Source organism: Arachis ipaensis, chromosome B05 (assembly GCF_000816755.2).
Source record: "Arachis ipaensis cultivar K30076 chromosome B05, Araip1.1, whole genome shotgun sequence".
In the NCBI taxonomy this organism is placed as follows: domain Eukaryota; kingdom Viridiplantae; phylum Streptophyta; class Magnoliopsida; order Fabales; family Fabaceae; genus Arachis; species Arachis ipaensis.
In genome coordinates, this window is record NC_029789.2 from 146,501,977 (window position 1) to 146,523,183 (window position 21,207).

General features: G+C 31.5%; 5 protein-coding genes across 9 annotated transcripts in view; 4 read left to right on the forward strand and 1 right to left on the reverse strand.

The window, feature by feature from the left end:
* The window catches only part of LOC107641510 (probable 2-oxoacid dependent dioxygenase), a 20,838-nt gene extending 12,898 nt beyond the window's left edge, over positions 1 to 7,940 (forward strand). Inside the window, exon 2 of the mRNA XM_016344998.2 lies at positions 6,304 to 7,940. Within this exon, the coding sequence (XP_016200484.2) occupies positions 6,304 to 6,328 (25 nt within the window). The 3' untranslated portion in view covers positions 6,329 to 7,940. The remainder of the gene's footprint in view (positions 1 to 6,303) is intronic.
* The window catches only part of LOC107644794 (1-aminocyclopropane-1-carboxylate oxidase homolog 1), a 25,403-nt gene extending 15,120 nt beyond the window's left edge, over positions 1 to 10,283 (reverse strand). Inside the window, exons 1-3 of one of the 3 annotated variants that reach the window (XR_002347595.1) lie at positions 9,676 to 10,281; positions 9,121 to 9,442; positions 8,712 to 9,022 (exon numbers count right to left, since the gene is read on the reverse strand). Coding sequence is in view for 2 of the 3 variants with exons in the window: in XM_021103209.1 (XP_020958868.1) it covers positions 8,762 to 9,022; positions 9,121 to 9,442; positions 9,676 to 10,205 (1,113 nt within the window). In the remaining variant the exon portion in view is untranslated. Of the gene's footprint in view, positions 1 to 8,557; positions 9,023 to 9,120; positions 9,443 to 9,675 lie in introns of those variants that run through there. The other 2 variants (XM_021103209.1, XM_016348718.2) reach the window with 2 other exon arrangements.
* Positions 10,665 to 12,249, forward strand: LOC107644795 (deacetoxyvindoline 4-hydroxylase). The gene is made up of 3 exons (XM_016348719.2): positions 10,665 to 11,200; positions 11,430 to 11,751; positions 11,834 to 12,249. The coding sequence occupies exons 1-3, from the start codon at positions 10,665 to 10,667 to the stop codon at positions 12,086 to 12,088; spliced, it is 1,113 nt and encodes a 370-aa protein (XP_016204205.1). The 3' UTR covers positions 12,089 to 12,249.
* Positions 13,549 to 16,193, forward strand: LOC107644798 (1-aminocyclopropane-1-carboxylate oxidase homolog 3). Of its 2 annotated transcripts, XM_021103204.1 has the most exons (4): positions 13,549 to 13,657; positions 14,160 to 14,792; positions 15,140 to 15,458; positions 15,725 to 16,193. In XM_021103204.1, exons 2-4 carry the CDS (start codon positions 14,194 to 14,196, stop codon positions 15,980 to 15,982), a joined length of 1,176 nt encoding a protein of 391 aa, XP_020958863.1. In that variant the 5' UTR covers positions 13,549 to 13,657; positions 14,160 to 14,193; the 3' UTR covers positions 15,983 to 16,193. The 2 variants fall into 2 exon arrangements, with proteins under 2 accessions (XP_020958863.1, XP_016204208.2); XM_016348722.2 differs by lacking the exon at positions 13,549 to 13,657 and having other exon boundaries at positions 14,192 to 14,792; positions 15,140 to 15,469; positions 15,728 to 16,193.
* The window catches only part of LOC107644797 (deacetoxyvindoline 4-hydroxylase-like), a 3,192-nt gene continuing 944 nt past the window's right edge, over positions 18,960 to 21,207 (forward strand). Inside the window, exons 1-3 of one of the 2 annotated variants that reach the window (XM_021103210.1) lie at positions 18,960 to 19,503; positions 19,729 to 19,813; positions 20,609 to 20,930. In XM_021103210.1, the coding sequence (XP_020958869.1) occupies positions 19,290 to 19,503; positions 19,729 to 19,813; positions 20,609 to 20,930 (621 nt within the window). In that variant the 5' untranslated portion in view covers positions 18,960 to 19,289. Of the gene's footprint in view, positions 19,814 to 20,608; positions 20,931 to 21,207 lie in introns of both variants that reach the window. The other variant, XM_016348721.2, reaches the window with a different exon arrangement.

Here is a 21,207-nt window from a genome sequence, read left to right on the forward strand (position 1 = left end):
TACATCTCATTATCAATTTATTTATATTTTAATTTTATATAATATAATTTTGAATAATGTAAGTTGTCTACCATAATTTAGATAATGGTACATTATACATTATATTGTTTGGGATGCATCTGACCAAATTCATATTTAGACTTGAGGGAAACGGCACGTGACACATATGCATGCGGAATAGTGTAGTAAGCTGAATGTTGGTTGGATGAGTAATACTGTCACGACGGATCCAAACACTTGTCATTCTCTCATGATTTAAATTTTTATTAAATATATTTTTTTTATTTTATTATTTTAAAATATGATAAAAAAAATTGTAATTGGTTAGTGAGCTGAGCTCCACAAATAAGAAGTGCACATGCAATGTCATACATCTTCTGTTGTACTCGACGCCTCTACTTAAATTTTGGGGTCCTCTCACTCACTGTGACACTCACAGTGATAGCCCTACAAAAGCGCATCACCGTCTCCCTTCTCCTTTCCTCGTAACCGGTTGGACATTGTTTGTGCGCTTCACAAGTCCTCCTTATTTCACCTTCTAATATAGTGCGTGAACTTCACGCCTCATCTTGGATCATTTTGACCCTAGCATACATGAGAGACTGTTTTATTTGAAACTATTTTTATGAGTGATCTTGCACCAATTGAAAAAGAACAACAATGCAAAGAGAAGAGAGAAAGTAATGATCGAGAATGATTGAGAATTGAATTGAATGAGAAAAGTGTTATTAGTGTGTTAACACAAAAGCACCCAACTTTTATTCATAGCATAACAGAAGCTCCCACGCTAACAACCTCTAACTAGCTGTAACAGCCTCTAATAGAATTCTTCTCATAACAGAATTCTAACTAACTCCAGGTAACTTATTACCCAAGTTTCTGACTTCTTCTCCCTTAACAAGTTTTATGGAACTATTTGTCTTACTCATTTGCGGTAAGTTTTCAATGGGTTAGGCTTCATTTATCCGGTGGTATATAATAGTGCTAATTTAGTTAGCATGGTGTTTCGTAATAATAATACATATTATATAGTTTTGTTCAAGGGACAATAAATATGTGAAGATATATATTATGTAATGCACTTGACAACTTATTACTATCTGATGAATTCTTAAATAGAAAGAGAGACCGAGGGGTGGTTGGAGGAGCGGATCGGAAAGCGTCATTATTTTATTGGTGTTGGTGACTTGATGCTCAACAAGGCAACATAGATTACGGGTTTAAAAATGGGGATTATTCCTTGAGTAATAAACTAATAATATCTAAAATTACGATCTTATATCCTACATGTTTTTTGTTTTTTGTTTTTTTTTTGTTTTTGTCAGGGATCCAGGCCATATCCTACATTGTTGAAGCAGGTGTTTTCTATCTCTGGAAGGCACATTATTGGTTTGTTGATCCACGGCTTTCAAATAAATTGATTGATTCGGGTGAGTTTTATGAAAAATAGATTAAATAAAAATTGATTAAGATGAGAGATTTAGAATAAGTATATTTGTAAAAAAAATATTTTTATTAATAACAAATAAGTAATACAAAAACTAATGATAAAAATGAATAAACTTTGTTAGAGCGAATAGGCATTAATTAATCTTGTTATCGTAGAACACTCGAATGCCAATTTTACTTGTGAAATTGATGAATAAAATGAAGAATAATGAGAAAAAATTGAGGAAAAAAAAAGATGGACATGAGTTTTTAAGTTTCAGTAAAAAGGGATCTTCTAAAGAGGTGGCTTGAGGTTCTTTTATAGTGTAAGACCATTTTGAGAAGGAGTCTATTATCTAACGGTTACAACTTGATATTTTATTTACTCCTTTTATCCCAAGACTTGTTACTAAATAAGGTAGTTAACAAAAAATATTTTTAGGTGTTTTCATTACTTTAAATCTTTTTAACTAGAAATAGAGGAAGTTGATTCCTACAACTTAAACTAAAGTTTTGCTCGGTGTCAATGACAAGGAGGTATATGGATAAAAGGGGTGTTTAGGACACGTGACATTAGTGAAGGGATATCTAGTTTGGTTTTCTTTTAACTAGATGACACTCTCTACACTCCAAATCCAACTAATCCACTCCTACCAATTTAGTTATCACTAAAAAAAATTCAACTCCTCAAAATATTCTTTTGGGTTCTATAATTTTACCCAACACCTTTAAGAGGAACTTAACTCTTTTTTTACCATATTTTCGGGTCTTTTTAAAATTATTTATGTACAAAAAATTTATATTTTTGGTACACAATTACTTACTACCTCATTAATTTCTTGCAATGGGTTTTGATTAGGACATTATAACTCGACAATTACAAGCTTTAATTTGAAGATTAGATCAAAAGAACGTTAGAATTTTTATGACCCATAAATTACTAACATATAACTCGATCGTTATATCTATAATTCGGCTATTACAATCTGGTTAATTCCGTATTATTCGGTAACTGTCACCTATTACTTAAAAGACAAATTTTAATCCATTACCTATAATTTGGCTAATAAAACCTATACCTCGACCCAAAAAAATTATAACTCGATCCATAACTCAAAAACATGATGATACATCATCACCAACAACTCAATAAAATAGTTAAAATAGATATTGAGAATATCACGGTAACCATATTGCAATTCTCACCATAATCATAGCTTATGATTCGCTAACCGAGTATATTCAAAGTGCTTAGTCTCTTTTCAATCTATATTAGGCAACATTAGGTCAAGTAAAAGGAGGCTAAAAGCCTAATACTCACTTAAGTCACTCTCACTCTCTTCTTTGAATTATTAATGACTTGAGTGTCGGGGCATGTAACGACCCAATTTTCAGTATGTGTAGATTATATCGAAAATTGAGTGCTATCAACTTATCTTCTTAATTATTATCTATTATTTATTATATGAGCATGTGTCTTGTTAGAGCGTTATCATTTTTACGGGTAATTTTTTTTGAAAACGTTTGGTATAACAAGCAGCACATACACACATAAAGGTACGAATACTAATAGATAAAATAATTATAAACAACCATCTTTATATATATTTCAAGCAGTTAACGACATACAATCATCCAGCCTTTATTAGAGTATAGATCCAGTTAGAATACCCCTAGAAATAGCTAGATAATAACTATATACATATATATACATACGACATATCAGGCCCTGACTTGTTCAAAATGTTCCTAAGTTGGATGCACATGTTTTGGAATTCCTTTTAAAGTCTATCTAATAGAATAATGCTAAGCATATGTTTGTTTTGGTAAAAACATTGTCTTTTCTTGAGTTGTTAAAGTATCGTTTTTGTCTCCAACGTTTGGGGTAAGTCCTATTTGTGTCCCTAACGTTTAAATCGTCCTATTTGTATCCCTAACATTTATAAAAGTGATTCAATATTATCCTACTATCAATTATACTAACAAATCAGATTATATTTTTCAATTATTCTCACTTGGATGTATTCATTCTCAATTAGGCCTCACTTGGATGTGTTCAATTTTAATATTATACCCACTATTTGTGTTTAGATTCAATTATGTCCATAGAAAAGTGAATTATGTAAATGTTGTAGGAATTAGTTTCAACTTTTGATGAGTTATTTTTCGGAGTGGATCATCGATTCTATGCCAGACATTTGTATTCTAACTTCAAGAAGAGATTTTTAAAACTCAAACTAAAGCGTTCATGGTGTGTAATTGACGGCAGGATAACATTGAATCACTTTTACAAACGTTAGGGATACAAATAGAACGATTTAAACGTTAGGGACACAAATAGGATTTACCCCAAACATTGGGGACAAAAACGATACTTTACTCTTTTTCTTTTGGTTCTTTTTGATTTTTATGTTTGGAATTTAGAATTTTTTTAAATATAAATTGAAGTTATTTGGTTATTACTTGTGGTTTATTTTTAATTTGATTCACACCGTTGATATTCTGATAATTTCTAATTTAATATTTAATGTCATAAAACTATAATTTTTTTCTTTGAATTATTGTTGATACAATTAAGTTAGTTAATAATTTTTAATGTGTTCTTATTTTAAAAAAATTTAAATATTTTGTCTAAATTTACATAATTTATAAGGTTATTAATTTTTAGATTGTATTTAATTTTATTTATTTTTATTGATAAATAATAGGATTGATACTATTTATGACGAAACTAATAAAAATTATTTTTAAATTAACAAATTTCTATATTCCTAATGAACAACGAACGTTTATTTAAAAAATTTTATTTAAAAATTTAAAATTTGTACTAGCTAATTAGGAAACTCTATTTAAAATTTTAAAATTTAAAATTATAATACTAATTCCTAATTAAGTGACTTCTTAACCGTTTTGATTTTTAAATTTAAATTTTTTTATTTGTCACATTTATAAATTTTTTCTGTTTACTTTGTTTACATTGTTATTTTTTAGATTATCTCTGCACAATAGAGATATTTTCATCTTTTTCTCTCTTTTTACTTATCAGCTATTCATTTTCAATCTCTATATTTAAGGAAATAAAAAAAAATTAACTATAAGTTGAATTTATTGATCGTGAGATTAAACTTATATTTATTTGAAAAAAGAAACTTTTGTAAAAAAATATATATTATTTTTCGTAAAATATATTTACGTAACTAAATAAATGAGAATGAAAAGGAAATTAAAGCAGCCATTGAAGTTTACGTAACTAATATTGTTGGTGTTGAATCAGAAATTGAAATTCCAGATGATCTATTGATTATAACTACTGATGATCCTCTCTCTCATTTGGTAGACTTTGCATATCCAAATTTGTTGCAAAACATGTCAGATTATAGGTATTTTTAGAGTAGGGTAATTCTTACACCCATGCTTGAAAGTGTCGAGAAGGTAAACGATTTTGTCTTGACAATCTTTCCAGGGATGGAAAAGGAGTATTTGAGTTCTGACACAACATGTCAAGCTGATAAGAATGAAGATGAACAACAAAAGTGGTTCACACTAGAGTTTCTAAATGACATCAAATATTCGGGACTATCCAATCACAAGTTGACTTTGAAGTCAGGAATCGCTGTAATGCTACTGCGAAAATAGACCAGACTTCAGGTTTATGCAACGGGACAAGATTAATAGTTAACGAACTTGGCAGCAATGTAATTGGAGTGACGGTAGTAACCGATAGAAATATTGGAGATAAAATGTAAATTCCAAAAATGAACTTGATCCCTTCAGATTTAGGGTTGCCATTTAAGTTCCAACGGAGACAATTTCCATTAACAATATGCTTTGCAATGACCATTAACAAGAGTCAGGGTCAATCATTATTACATGTAGGATTTAGTGTTCACCCATGAACAATTTTATGTTGCTTTGTCAAGAGTTAAGAGTCGTAGTGGCCTCAAGGTTTTAATTCTAGACGAAGACGACAATTCAAAGTCATCAACAACAAATGTCGTGTTCAAAGAAGTTTTTAATAATATTTAGGTAAGAATAATATTATTTTCATTTTAATAGCATGTTATGATTTACACTTTTGTATAAATATTTACTGTAAATATAACTAATTTATCTATAACTCTATTTTCAGATTTGAGATAAAATGTGGAACAAGGAGCACAACATCATATGCCAATTGCTTTTCTAATGAAGTTAGTAAGATACTAGATTGTCAATAAATTTTTATTAACCTTTTGATATAAAATTTAGTGTAAAATTGACATGTTATTATTACAGTTATATATGTTCTTATTCTTTTCATATCTCTTTCCTTATGATTCAAGAATATTATAGACTTTAAACTCTTCTATTTGCTTCTTACTTTGAATAAAGATAAAACAGTATAATCAGTACGTTTATTATATAATGACAATGATCATATTATACTCAAATCAAAAAATTTATAATTATAAAATATTATTTTTAATTTAACATGTCAAATTTAAATATAAGTTTGTGCATCGCACGAGTTTAACACTAGTAGTACTAATTTCCGGGGTAAAAAAAAAAAAACAGTTGGTAAATTCTCATTAGTGGTAAATGAAAAGAAAACTTAGAGAAACAGAGAACCGCATTAGAGAGATAAGGTAGGTAGAGGAAAAAGAAACTGACCACGTGTTTTGGTCTTTTGGATGAAACGCTTGATGGGGTGCGCAGATTTTATGAGCAGGATCCTGAGGTGAAGAGAGAATTCTATTCACGTGATATTTCGAGGATAGTGTACTACAACACCAACATGGATTTGTACACAAGTCCTGTGGTTAATTGGAGGGATACACTCTCTTGTGTATTGGCTCCAAGGCCTCTTCATCCTCTCCAACTCCCTTCAATCTGCAGATATATGGTTCCAACAACATGCTAGTAGTTAGTTACATTGAGATTTTAATTAGTTTATGATATGAATTGTATGTTATTAGTAATCCCAAAAGAGCTGGTGCTACTTATGTAAATCGAATTAGGTTGTGTAGATTTATATTGAAGCACGAATAGCTCTAAATCTATAGAGGTTGTTTCGATTTACTATGGTGTAAATCTAATTCAGCAATTGGCGGATACTTAATCCCGCGCCTTTGTTGCCTTTGTTGCGCTGGTCGCCGGCGGCGGCAGAAACAGCAGGTCTCGGAGCTGATCGTCGTTGTCGTCTTCTTGCTTTAACTCTCGCCATCAACTTTCTCTTCGCGGTCAGCTTCTTCTCGGCCGTCAGCTTCCTTCATGCAACTAGATGCTGGTCTCTGGTTTGGTGAGTTTCAACAAATTCCCGTTCTTTTTTTTTTTTCAGTTTTGTTGCTGTAATTCATCACTGCACTTTGATTTTGTTGCCGAGAATATCACTGAACTAGATTTTTTGTTGCTCAAAATTATCATTGACATGAATTTGTTATTGATTATCATCCCTCAACCTTGAATAATTTGTTATTGAGCTGGAATTTTCTATTTACATTGTGTTTGGATTGAACCTAATTAGTTGTGACCATATGTATACTTCAGTCTAGAAGTTGGATTAATGGTTTATTTAGATGGATATATCTTGGAAATGCTAAACAGTACTTATAAAAGTTGTTGCTGCAAGTATAAAATTTAATATTTAATTTGTTACTCCTTTATATTCTTATATAAAGGATTACAATGATAGAATCAGCATTGTGTGAGCATACTATGTATTGTGTTGGTGATTAGCTAACATACTATTTGGAGTCTATCTAAAGATAGACGAGGCAGGATAATTGGTTTTTGGAATTTTATCCATGCATGATCTTTGGTTGTTGACAATATGACATTAGAGCTCTGTCCATTAAGCTCTAATGGATTCTCATTTTTAATGGTTTATTATTTTGGTACACAATTAATTTTAACATTATGTCAACATTTTTAAGAAATCAATTGCCTTTATCTTAAATAATATGTTCTGCTTTTGTTATCCTGAATACACTAAGGGGCAGTACAAAGGCAACAAAACATAGGAGTGCAGTCAACAAATACAATATAAGGGGCCTGTTTCGATGCCTGAATTGGTTGAATTTGTTATTGATTATAGTCACTAAACCTTGAATTTGTTGCTGTTTTATTCAAATAATTACTTAACTAAATCTTTTTGTTGCTGAAAGTCATTATTGAATTGAATTTGTTAGTGATTGAACCTTAAATTTGTGGTTGTCTTGCTGAATAATTAGAGTTAATTTTCTTTTTGTTAAAAATCATCAAAGTTAAATTTGTTATTGATTATCATGACTGAACCTTGAATTTGTTGCTGTCTTTGCTCAAATAATCACCTAGCTCTTTAAACTTTTACAGCATGACTTTGCTTCATCATTGTAGTTTGTGCCTTTGAATCAAATTAAAAGAACTGTACTATAGGCATTGATTCATTGTTGTAGTAGAAGTTATCTGTAATGTATTATCTTGAGGAAGCTTATCCTCTTGTAGCAAATATTAAATTTATACATGTAATCAAAGTATGATCGTTGTCAAATACATTTGAACTTTCTCCGTCACTTTTCATTAGTTTTAATCAAAACTCTAGTATATAGATTGATTCATTTGCGAAATATAACAACAGCTTCATATGAAGCATGTAACATTATTAGTTCAATTCAAAATGATACATGATTCTCGTTCATGGTGTTAGCTTGTCATTTAGTTGGAGAAGAAGTGAAGAACTATATAAACTCCTTTTTGTTCTAAGGTTCCAACAATGCTCATCATCAAATAGAAACTCAGAATAAATCAAATAGAAACTCAAAATAAATTGTATTAAGAATCAAGATAATATATGTTCTCTTCTCTTTATCAATTATAACAACAACATTAGTACTAGTTTTTTTTAAAAGAACCAACTAAAAAAAAAATATAACATAATCAAAATAAAGATATTAAAATGAGAAGAGGCTTCGGTTTATATAAGTGTTTTACCCTAAATTAAACATATATAAATAATTCTTATACTAAACTTATAAATGGTATTCAGTATACAATTTTTTCGAGTATTTAGAAATATTCATTGAAGAGGCTTCAAATTCATTTGAATTATTGATATCCTTGTCAACAAGATTTGTTTTTTAAATTCATCATTTTCTCAAACAACAAAAAAAAGGAAGAAGAAGAAATTACCCACAATAGTCATTATTCTTATATTCTAGTAGTAGTACACAATTTTCATAATTTTAGTCACGACAACTCATTTTTCAACTACAATATTTAACCCAAATTCTCCTTTGTATATCAAAGTTGAACTAACATCATTTTATTTATGAGTATGAAGTATCGATCTAAGTCGAATTCCATGCCATAATATTAACTAACCCATTAACTTAAAATGGGAAAGAGCAGAATTGCCATGGTCATGCAGGCCCTTGCTATGATAGTAAGCCATGAAATCTTTGAGTGATGTATCCCTATACACTGGAGGGTTATCCTCAGACAAGAGTTCCTTGATGGGTCCATACATTCTTGTTTGGTGACGATGAACAGTGAAAAAGCATGCCACTGATACTCTTGGCCCTACATGATTTGCAAGCACACGGTGCTCCACACTCTTGAATTTGTCGTTGGACATTAGCTGTAGTATGTATCATATTATAGCAACATATAAATACAAATCTAGTAGTACTAGTCTAATCATGCATTTTCAACTCAATTCAAAAGAATTGGACTTACTTGTAACAAATCTCCAATGTTGACTACTACAGCTCCATGAAGAGGAGGCACATCAATCCAGCCATTTTGGGTCAAAACTTGGAGGCCACCAATGTGATCTTGAAGCAGAAGAGTTAGGAAATCGGGATCAGAGTGTCTGGTAGTTCCCATGGTGAGTTCTGGCTCAGGACATGGTGGGTAATAATGGTACAAAATTGAGTGCCCTTTTGCACAATCCAAGCTTTCAAGATGTTCAGCTTTAAGTCCAAGTGCTTCTGATAGCAATTCAAATAGCACCTTCCCCAAAATCTTCACTTGCCTTGAATATTCCATTGTCACTTCCCTGCAAATTAAACTAGGTAGTTATGTACTCTGAACTAAGAATCATGTTATAACTACTTTTTTTTTTCAACCAATAGCCAATCTTTTTAAATGATTTTATTTACAAATTTTAAATTATAAACCTAAATACTAAATTTCTTAAGGTTAACTAACTAACAGTTAGTTAACATACTTTTTGGTGAATTAATTACTAATTAAATCCATAGGATATAGGATTAACCAGTAATTACCTACCTGCATGGGGGAGGCAGTTCTTGAGGATCAAGGGGTTCAGGCCCCATAAGACAGAACAGTGTGTCTCTCCAATTAACATACTTTGATTGATACAAATCAAAGTTGCTAAGATACTTCACTTTCTTCATCATCTCCCTTGTGTAGTACTCTCCTTTCACCTCCTGTGGCAGCTCGTGAAACTCACGCGCCGCCGTCAGCGTCTCTTCCAGAAGCTTCACGGGGATCCCGTGATTCACCACCTGGAAAAACCCCACCGTCTCCGCCGCATGTCTTACCTCCGCCACTACTCCGGCGCGGTCTCCGGAGATATCCTTGAGGTCGATGACTGGAATACTGAACTGGGTAGGTGTCGGTTCTCCCGGAGATGGATCGCCGGCGGTAAGCTCTTCCGGGGGGCGAATGAAGATTGGTGGGAGTTTGGTGATGCTGGAGTCAACGAGGCCTTTGACTCCGGCTTTGGATTCATCAAAAGCCTTCAATTGTCTCAAGCGCTCGTTGATTGCGGGATTTCCGGCCCCGGCGACAATCATTGTGGTTGTGACACTGTGACAGTGGAGTGTTACAAGATTGACCTTTATCTCTCTCTGGCCTCTGCATCAAGTAACAATTTTTTTTTATATTGGCATATCGCACGTGCTAATGCTGTCCAAGGTTGTTATTACTTATTAGTCTCACCTCTCACGTGATCTAAGCTGTTGCCAATTTGGAATTTGCTATGCACCTCCATCACAAAATGTCTGAAAAATAATAAATTTAAAATAGTACTAATTTCCAGGGTAAAAAGAAAAGGTTGGTAAATTCTCATTAGTGGTAAATGAAAAGAAAACTTGTTGAGAAGCAGAGAACCACATTAGAGAGATAAGGTAGGTAGAGGAAAAAGAAATTGACCACGTGTTTTTATGGATAACAGTCATAACACTTGAAGAGTATTTGGACACCGCAATGTGCCGTCCAAATTACGCAATATCTACCAGCAATTGTATCATAACATGGTGACTACTAATGAAGAAGGAAGTAAAGTAGAACACGAATCTGATTATGACAGGCAAAGAGAGCTTAAGCTTCTTGATGAGTCCAAAGCAGGTGTGAAGGGCCTTGTTGATGCCGGTTTGTCTAAGCTTCCAAGGATCTTCATTCATGAAAATCTTAGCACATCTTCCTCTGCTACCAATAACAATGTTACTATTCCAGTCATTAACTTGGGATCAATGCATGAGCAAGTTAGCTCACGGCTTGAGATAATTGAGAAGGTGAAAGATGCTTGTGAGAAGTGGGGCTTCTTTCAAGTGGTCAACCATGACATTCCAGAGTGTGTTTTGGATGAAATGCTTGATGGGGTGCGCAGATTTCATGAGCAGGATCCTGAGGTGAAGAGAGAATTCTATTCACGTGATATTTCGAGGACGGTGTATTACAACACCAACATGGATTTATACACAAGTCCTGCGGTTAATTGGAGGGATACACTCTCTTGTGTATTGGCTCCAAGGCCTCTTCATCCTCTCCAACTCCCTTCAATCTGCAGGTATATGGTTCCAACAACATGCTAGTACTTAGTCAGTTACATTGAAATTTTAATTAGTTCATGATATGAATTGTATTAGTTATTAGTGATCCCAAAAGAGCTGGTGCTACTTATAAGTGAACAGTAATGATATTTGGTCATTACAACTTAATTGACATAATTGCTCCATAATGACAAAAATTGTGTGTTTTCTAGCTATTCATGATTGTAAAATCTTATTTCCTTGCAGAGATATAATAATTAAGTACACAGAGTATGTTAAGAAATTGGGATTAGTTCTATTTGAATTGCTTTCTGAAGCATTAAGCCTTAATCCCAATTACCTCAAAGACATAGATTGTGCAGAAGGGCTTTACATGCTTAATCATTATTACCCTCCTTGTCCTGAGCCTGAACTCACTCTGGGAACAAGCGGTCATTATGATTCCAGCTTCCTCACTGTTCTACTACAAGACCAAGTTGGTGGACTTCAAGTCTTGTATGAAAACCAATGGATTGATATCACTCCCATTCCTGGTGCTCTCATTATTAACCTTGGTGATTTGATGCAGGTATCAATTTTTTATAGATATTGTTACACACTGCTTTAATTTGTGGCTATGTGAATTAATGTGTCAACATCATTTTTAACAGCTGATCACAAATAGTAAGTTTGTGAGCTCGAAGCACAGAGTTTTGGCTCAAAAAACAGGCCCGCGAGTTTCGGTTGCATGCTTTTTTAGACAGCATTTTCAACCTGAGACTTCAAAAGTGTATGGACCAATAAGGGAGTTGGTTACAGAGGAGAATCCTGCAATGTTCAAAGATATCACAGTGAAGGAGTTGATTACACACAGATATACCGTAGGGCTAAATGGTGTCCGTGCACTAGAACACTTCAAGCTATAATAAGAAGTGCGACACGTGGCTGTGGCATGCAACTTTATGTTGTAATTAACGTTAACAAAGCATATTTTAATTCAAGAATATTTTTGAAACAATTAAATGATAGTCGTTGTTGAAAATTTTTTTTTTTTACATTGGAAAAAAGTTGTGTATAGAAACTTCAATTGTTCATATTGTCATTTTGCATTAGGTATATATGTCTGAAAAGTAATAATTTTATACTTAAAAGGGACTACTTAGATAAAGATGTCCAAAAAATAATAATATATAGAAGTATTTTAGTCATTTTTTATAAAAAATAATATTAATTTAGATCAGTTCAAGATTTGATTCACCATTTTTCGGTCAAATCAATTTGTCTAGCCTAATTTTGACAAAAATAACATGATTTAATCGATTATATGTGTTAAATTTTAATTATTAAAAAATATCTTTATAAAAAGACATTTTCAGCGTCTTTATTTAAGTGGCTCCTTTTTTTAATTCACGCGCTTCATTCTCCTTCTCTTTCTCCTTCTCCTTCTCCTTCCCCATTTTCTTCTCTTTCTCCTTCTCTATTTCCTCTTCCTCCCCTCCTCCTCCTTCAATGTTGCGTCTTCTTCTTCTTCTTCTTCGTTATCGTCATCAGCAATAATACTAATTTGCGAACGTCTTTATTAGTTCTAATTTTCTCAGCTGCCATTATTAAATAATTTTGGTTCATTTCTTAATTTATTTCGGTTTATTTGTGTGTTAATTGAGGTTCACTTGATGCTGCTGATAAGTATTAACCAAATTTTTTTATTCCTTAAGTAATTTCAGTTTATTTCTTAGTTTAATTGAGATTCATTTGGATCTAAAAATGAACTCGATATGTTTTTGTTAATGATTGAGTCTTTTTTTAAGCAAAAAAGAATAAACTTATTTATTATCACTTTATTCAATTGTATTAGATTTCATTCCATTCCATTCAATTTGTCTTGAAAGCTATTCCAACCATTGGGACAAATTATTCATCGACAACACACCTAGGCTGTAAATGAACCGAAAATATTATTAAAGCCAAATCATTGTATAATGCCAAATAAATTGAATATTTGTCCATTCTATAAATTCGAATTCAGAAACATCTGCGTCTAGAATGAACTGAAAATATTATCAAAGTAAAACCATTGCATAATCCTAAATGAACCGAACATTTGTCCATTATATAAATTCAAATTCAGAAACGCTTGTGTCTAGAATGAACCAAAAATATTATCAAAATAAAATCAATGTATAATACTAAATGAACCGAACATGGTCTATTATATAAATTCAAATTCAATTCAGAATGTTGGTTTTTGTTAGTAAAAATTCAAATAGATATCTAATTTTTGTATATTTTAATTTACAACTATTAATTAATTTGATTATAGTTTTTTACATATTTTCAACTTTTTTTTTTTCCTTATGGCAACTTATGTTCATAACTCGACAAGTTTAATTTAAAATAGTACTAAATTCCGGCGTCAAAAAAGACTTCCAAAGAAGCAGAGAATGACATTTAGAGAGATAAGGTTGAGGAAAAAAGAAACTAACCACATGTTTTTATGGATAATTAGGGCTGTTAAAATGGGCTAAATTCATTGGGCCAGTTTGTTTATCTATTTAAATGGGTTGATTTTGTCTCTAAAATTAAGCCATTTTAAATTTTGGGCTAAACGGGCTGAGCCTGGTTAACCCGTAAAAAATGACAGGTTAAACGGGCTAAACGGGTGGCCTTTTAATTTTTTTTTTTACATTTTAAAAAAAAGTAATATTTTTAGTCGATATTTTTCTCAATTTGACCCAAAAATCTAACCCATCAATTAAAAAAATATTATTTTTTAAAGGTTTTTTACCTAAAAATAATATTTTTTGTCAAAATATTTTTTAAAAAATAAAATAAAAAAATAAACGGGTTGGCCCGTTTAACTCACGGCTGACTATAAACGGTCTGAGTTAAAAAATTATAGCCCGCGAATAAAGCGGATTTAAACGGTCCAACCCATTTAACCCACAAATTTAATGGGTCGGACCTAAATGGACCGAGTTAGCCCGTTTGGCAGCCCTGTGGATAACGCTTAGTATAGAGTATTTGGACACCAATGTGCTGTCCAAATTACACTGTTTTATCATTAGTCAGAAAGGGAGGGGAATTGAAGAACATGATGGCTACTGATGCAGAAGAAAATCAAGTAGAACACGGCTCTTGTTATGACAGGCAAAGGGAGCTTAAGCTTCTTGATGAATCAAAAGCAGGTGTGAAGGGCCTTGTTGATGCTGGTTTGTCTAAGATTCCAAGGATCTTCATTCATCACAACCTTAACACATCTTCATCCTCTGCTACCAATAATGATGTTAGTATTCCAGTCATTGACTTGGGATCACTGCATGAACAAGGTAGCTCACGGCATGAGATCATTGAGAAGGTGAAAGATGCTTGTGAGAAATGGGGGTTCTTTCAAGTGGTCAACCATGACATTCCACAGTGTGTTCTGGATGAAATGCTTGATGGGGTGCGCAGATTTCATGAGCAGGATTCTGAGGTGAAGAGAGAATTCTATTCACGTGATGATTCAAAGAGGGTGTTGTACAACACCAACTTTGATTTGTACACAACTCCTGCGGTTAATTGGAGGGATACATTCTCTTGTGTAATGGCTCCAAGGCCTCTTGATCCTCACCAACTCCCTTCAATCTGCAGGTACATATGGTTTCTACTTTCTATTTTCTATTTGTAGAAACAATAGAACAGAACTCCACTATGCTATAGTAGTTAGTTGGTTCCACTCAAATTTTAGCCCATGATATGAATTGTATTATTTATTAGTAAGTTTAGTGTATAAATTAAGGCCAGAAGAGCTGTGCAAACAATTTCTTTAGTGAATCCTGACTCCTGAGTAGTGACTTATCAGTTCATTTGGTCACCACAACTTAATTGACATAATTGCTCCATAATCTTACTAGAGTTTTGTCTCTTCTGGCTATTCATGATTTACATTACTAACTAATGTTTGTTTTTCATGATTGTAAAATCTAATTCCCTTGCAGAGATGTCATAAGTAAGTACACAGAGTATGTTAAGAAATTGGGACTAGTTTTATTTGAATTGCTTTCTGAAGCATTAGGCCTTAATCCCAATTACCTTAAAGACAAAGATTGTGCAGAAGGGCTTTTCATGCTTAATCATTATTACCCTCCTTGTCCTGAACCTGAACTCACTCTGGGAACAAGTGGCCATTGGGATTCTGGCTTCCTCACCCTTCTCCTACAAGATCAAGTTGGTGGACTTCAAATCTTCTATGAAAACCAATGGGTTGATATCACTCCTGTTTCTAATGCTCTCATTATTAACCTTGGTGATATGATGCAGCCATGCAGGTGGTGATTATTTTATCAACTTTTTATAGATATTTTTACATATATGCATATAAAAAAATCAATACCTAAATTAGTCATTATATATTTGTATATAAATGTGTATATTATTTAATTTATTTTTAATATATATTTTATATTTTAACATATATTCTGTTAGAATGACTAATTTTAGTAACTGATTTTTTGTGTGGACATAATATAATTGTTTTACACACTGCTTTATGGCAATGTGAATTAATGTCTCAACATTTTTAACAGCTGATCACAAACAATAAGTTTGTGAGCTCGAAGCACAGAGTTTTGGCTCAAAAAATAGGTCCGCGAGTTTCGGTTGCATGCCTTTTTAGACAGCATCTTGAACCTGAGACTTCAAAAGTATATGGACCAATAAGGGAGTTGGTGACAGAAGAAAATCCTGCAATGTACAAAGATATCACAGTGAAGGAGTTTGTTACGCACTATTATGCAAAAGGACTTAATGGTGTCTCTGCATTAGAACACTTCAAGCTATAATAATAATACATACACACAATTGAGAGTTTCAGCATTTCCTCAAATTGAGTACGAAATAAGAACTCTGAAATCTGTGAAGTTGTGATCATGTCTTCATGATATAGAAAACTATTAAGTTATGTAACAGGCTACTTTTTCGTTTTTTTTCTTCTTTGGTTACAATTGTGACTTGTTACTTAATTTATGCCTAATTTTAGATGCGTTTGTGTTCATTTTTTTTTTTTTTGTATTATTTTATTTGATTTGGAATTTGAGAGAGATGTACTATAAAATTAACCTTGAGAGTTAAATGAAAGCATTATTTAGTCACCAAAAAAAAAAAAAATGAAAGCATTATTTTACTCTATAAAGTGATGAGAATCCTAGTAGTAGTATACTCATTTAGGCAATTGTCTCTGTTCTATTTTTATTTCTTCTTTATAGTACTTGCGCAACTAAATTCAGATTTATCATTAATTAAAATGCTAAAATTATAAGTAGTGTTAATATTATAAGTCTTATTTTACATGAATTTCCAATGTTTAATTAATGTAAAATCTTATAATTTTTTTTTTGTGTAAAAAAATCTTATCTATCTTTTCATGCACTAATTAATCATCTGAATTGCTAACTTACTACATTCACCTTAGAGCACCTACAATGGTGAGTTCCTCTTTTACTTTTTTCTGACACATAGGAACTCTAACCATTGGAGGAGAGAAGGAATGAGTTTCCACACGGGTCTCAAGATGAGGAAGTCCCTCTAAACAGGGACTCAAATTAACCAATAATAATTTGCCATTTAGCAAGTTATTTTAAAAAAATAATAATATAAAATCTAAAATAATTAAATAATTATATTAAATAATTAAATAATAATTAAATTAGTAATAATTATAATAAAAATTATATTAAATAATTATATTTTTATTTAATTAATAATTTATATTAATTATTTAAATAATAATTAATTAAATAAATTAATTTTAAGTATTTTAATTAATTAATTAAGTGGGACTACAACAGGAACTAAAATTAGTTCTTTTTAATGGAGAAGAGAGATACTTTGAGTTCCTATTTACCGTTTATAACGCAAAAACTGATGTGGAGTTACTTTTTCCTACATGATACTATATTTAAAACAGATTCTATTTCGAGTTTGGATCGTCTAAGACTCGCCAATTAAAGCCCACATTGTTTCACCATATTTAAGGGTACGAATCCTGGCAAAAAAAAAAAAAAAGGGGTACGAGTGAATGGGTTGTGTGCATTAATCACATTGATTAAGACATGATAAGATTGTTTTGTAACAGTAATGCATTGTAGCTGTACATTTATATTGATATATCCCAATAAAAAAAATATTCATATATGCTCAATAATGAGAAATAGGAGCCGTATGATTGCAGTTGATTTACATCACATATTTTAGAGTATCTCCAATACTAGTTTTAATTTTAATTTTATTTTAATTTTTATAAAAATATTTGTAAAATTATGTCGTAAATAGTGATTTGAAATTAAAAATAAAATTTTTTATTTAATATTTAATCTTAATTTATTTTAAATTTTATATTATTTTTTATTTTATTTGATATATCGAGTCACATGATTTGTATGCAAAACTTTAGCTTCAGCTAGCCTATTTTGACATTGATCTTAACTTCTTTTATATATATGGTCAATGAATGCCCAAAAAGACCCTTGGTTCCTTTGGATATATAAGATTTTTTTATTATTTTAATATTATTATTCTTTTTAAACATTGGATGAGCACGGATAACAAATACTCGATTACCCGTCCGAATCCGAACCGAACTAATTAAATTGGTTCTGAAATCAACGGATAATCGGGTCTAACCCGAACCAAATCGATAATTTTTTTTAGTAATCGGCTCGGGTATTGATTTTGGGGGTACGGAATCCGAACCAACCCGCAAACCCGATCATATATATATATATATATATGACTTTTCCATTACACAATGATTATTCATTATTAATATATTTAGATTTTAATGAGTTTAGTTTCTAATGTATTTGGTGTTTAATATATTTGGATTATTTCTATTGATGTTACATGTTTATTGTACTTGTTGAATTTTTAAAATAAAAATTTGATTTTTTTTATGAATTTTAAATTCCTCAAGTACCCAATTATCCGAATCGAATCAATCCGTTTTTAATCGGTTTGATTTGGTTCGGGTACACATACAAAAAAATACAAATCCGAATCAAACTGAATCAATTACACTTTGATCAGTTCAATTTTAATTTTACCATAAATCCGAACTAAACCAACCCATACTCACCCCTATTAAACAATGTGCTGACACTTAGAAGTGACTCTCTATCGACTATCGAGTATCGACATTAATTGTAGTAGTCCAGATTCATAGTTCTTTTTTTCGTGGTCCCTATTCCCTGATTATACAGATAATTAGATGACACAAAATATAATTCGACTTTAACCCCCCAAAATACGGAGGCCATTTTTTTTTAAATATTATTTAGACTAACCAAGTAAATAGTCAACTTTAAATCAATTAAATCACATAACTTGAAACTTCAATTTTCTTCAAAACCCCGTTCCACATGACATGGCCAATATCAAATCATACGCTCCCACGTCTCGAAGAAGGGTAGTCTCAAATAATGTTTATATATTTTTTATTTCTTATTAACATTTTTATAAAAAAAAGTATATAGACTTAGAAATAATGAAGAAATAAATTAAAAAAGAAAAATATTTTTTTCTATACTTACTGTACTGAAACGACAACATGTTAAATAGAAGACGCGGCGCACATTGTGACCATGCATCATGCATGAGGCACCGTCCTCTTTCTCTTTCTCTGCGCTTCTCTTTTGTTTTCTCCGTTTACTCATCTTTAAATAATAAATATTCATTTAGAGTAAACTATTAAAATAGTGACTCAAAATTTATATAATTGGTAAAAATAATTTTAAAAACTACACACAAATCTTTTTCTATTACTCTCTTCTATCATTTCTAACATTTCTTTATCTATCCAAAAAATTGGCGGTGATATAGAAGGGAAATGGATCCTCTCCATTTTTTTTTGTTATTGGAGAGAATAAAGTGTAATCTCCCACCTTTAATTCTACAAGTGGACCAGAAATAAATGTGAGAGAGAATGCAATGAAAGATGAGATCTTTCATTGAATACCATCCAGTTTTTTTTCCACTGGAAAGGATCCACTCCCTTATAAAAGTAATCTAGAGAGAATATATATAGCATCATTTCATACCATCCCTACTTATTGGACGACATAGCTTATTGGGAAGGGAGAGGAATTAATTAACATGGTGGTCACTAATAACCAGGAAGATGGAGGATATGATAGGTTCAAGGAGTTAAAGCTTCTTGATGAAACAAAAGAAGGTGTGAAGGGTCTTGTTGATGCTGGTTTGACTAAACTTCCAAAGATCTTCATTCACGACAACCTTACCACTTGTTCCTCTCATCATGTCGGTGCTAATATTCCAGTCATTGACTTGGGATCACTGCATGAACAAGGTAACTCATTATCAAGGCATGAGATCGTTGAGAAAGTGAAAGATGCATGTGAGAAATGGGGGTTCTTTCAGGTGGTCAACCATGACATTCCAAAGAGTGTATTGGATGAAATGCTTGATGGAGTGGGTAGATTTCATGAGCAGGATTCTGAAGCAAAGAAAGAATTCTATTCACGTGATATATCAAAAAGAGTGTATTTTCTGACCAACTTTGATTTGTATACAGCTCCATCAACTAATTGGAGGGACACTCTTCATTGTGCATTATCCCCTGCCCCTTTTGATCCCAACCAACTTCCCTCTGTTTGCAGGTATTTCTATAACTCTCTGGTTAATTGGTAATAGCCGAATAGGCTTTTCTTTACTGTAAAAAAAAATATCTTTATATGAAGTTATTTAACGGTTTTTAGTTTTATTTTCATACAAAAATATTTTTGTTAAAGTATTTATTTTATATCATATTATATATTTTATAATTTTAGTAAGATTTTTTACTTTTAGTTTTGTCTAATTATTTTTAATTTAATTTAGTCACGATTTTTTTTATGTATTTTTTGGGCCGATAAACGGGCTAGCCCAGTCCATTTAGACTCGATCAATCTAAACTCACGAGTTAAACAGATTAGTTCGTTTAAATTCGTTTTATTCACGAATTATAATTTTTTAGTCTGGACTGTTTATAGCCAGTCCGATAGGTTAAAAACGGACTAACTTTTTTATTTTTGTGTTTTATCTTTTAAAAAATATTTTGACAAAAAAATTATTTTTAGGTCAAAGATCTTAAACAAATAGTATTTTTTTTTTTTAGTTGACAGATAGGGTTTTTTGTTTAGATCAAAAGATATAATGGCTAGAAATATTAAATTTTTTTTAAGTGTAAAAAATTTAAATGGTCTACCTATTTAGTCCGTGAACCAGGCTGTTTAACCAAAATTTAAATGTGATTAATTTTAGAGATAAAGTCTGCTCTGAGCTAGTCCAATGAATTTAATCTATTTTAATACATCTATATATTTTAATGAAAAATGTTTTATAGAAATTTTTATAATATTTTAAAATAGATTTTCATATCAATGATTAATATGAAGTAAATTTATTACTTGTAGAGATATAATGATGGAGTACTCAAACAATGTGAAGAGATTGGGACTAACTCTGTTTGAGTTGCTATCCGAAGCATTAGGCCTTAAGCCTAGTTACTTTAAGGATATAGATTGTGCAGAAGGGCTTTTCATGCTTGCCCATTATTTCCCATCTTGCCCTCAGCCAGAACTCACCTTAGGGTCAAGTGGCCACTGGGATTGCAGCTTCCTTACAGTTCTTCTTCAAGATCAAGTTGGTGGCCTTCAAATCTTTCATGAAAACCAGTGGATCGATATCAAACCTGTCCCTGGTGCTTTGATCATCAATGTGGGTGATATGATGCAGGTAATAAGCTCATCAATTATCTTATTAGGAGAATACATGTATCCTTCTAACCGTTTTTTTTTAATTGACTTTTTTTTTGAGAAGTGAAATTTTGTGGCTTGTAACCATCAATTAGTCATCCTTAATATTTTTAATAGTGTGAGATTATATATAATGCTATGAGATTATTCACTTTTCTTTTAATGATTAAGTGTTAACTAAATTTTAATAAAAATGCTAGTCCCACTTTTCTCTTTTTTTTTTCAACGGTAAATAAGTGTGGTTTTTATGGTTAAAT

Coding starts and splice junctions, on each gene's coding strand:
- LOC107644795 (XM_016348719.2), top strand. CDS start 10,665: ATGGTGACTACTAATGAAGAAGGAAGTAAAGTAGAACACGAATCTGAT. Junction 11,201..11,429: donor CAACTCCCTTCAATCTGCAG/GTATATGGTTCC, acceptor ATTTCCTTGCAG/AGATATAATAATTAAGTACA. Junction 11,752..11,833: donor ACCTTGGTGATTTGATGCAG/GTATCAATTTTT, acceptor CATTTTTAACAG/CTGATCACAAATAGTAAGTT.
- LOC107644798 (XM_021103204.1), top strand. CDS start 14,194: ATGTGCTGTCCAAATTACACTGTTTTATCATTAGTCAGAAAGGGAGGG. Junction 14,793..15,139: donor CAACTCCCTTCAATCTGCAG/GTACATATGGTT, acceptor ATTCCCTTGCAG/AGATGTCATAAGTAAGTACA. Junction 15,459..15,724: donor TTAACCTTGGTGATATGATG/CAGCCATGCAGG, acceptor CAACATTTTTAA/CAGCTGATCACAAACAATAA.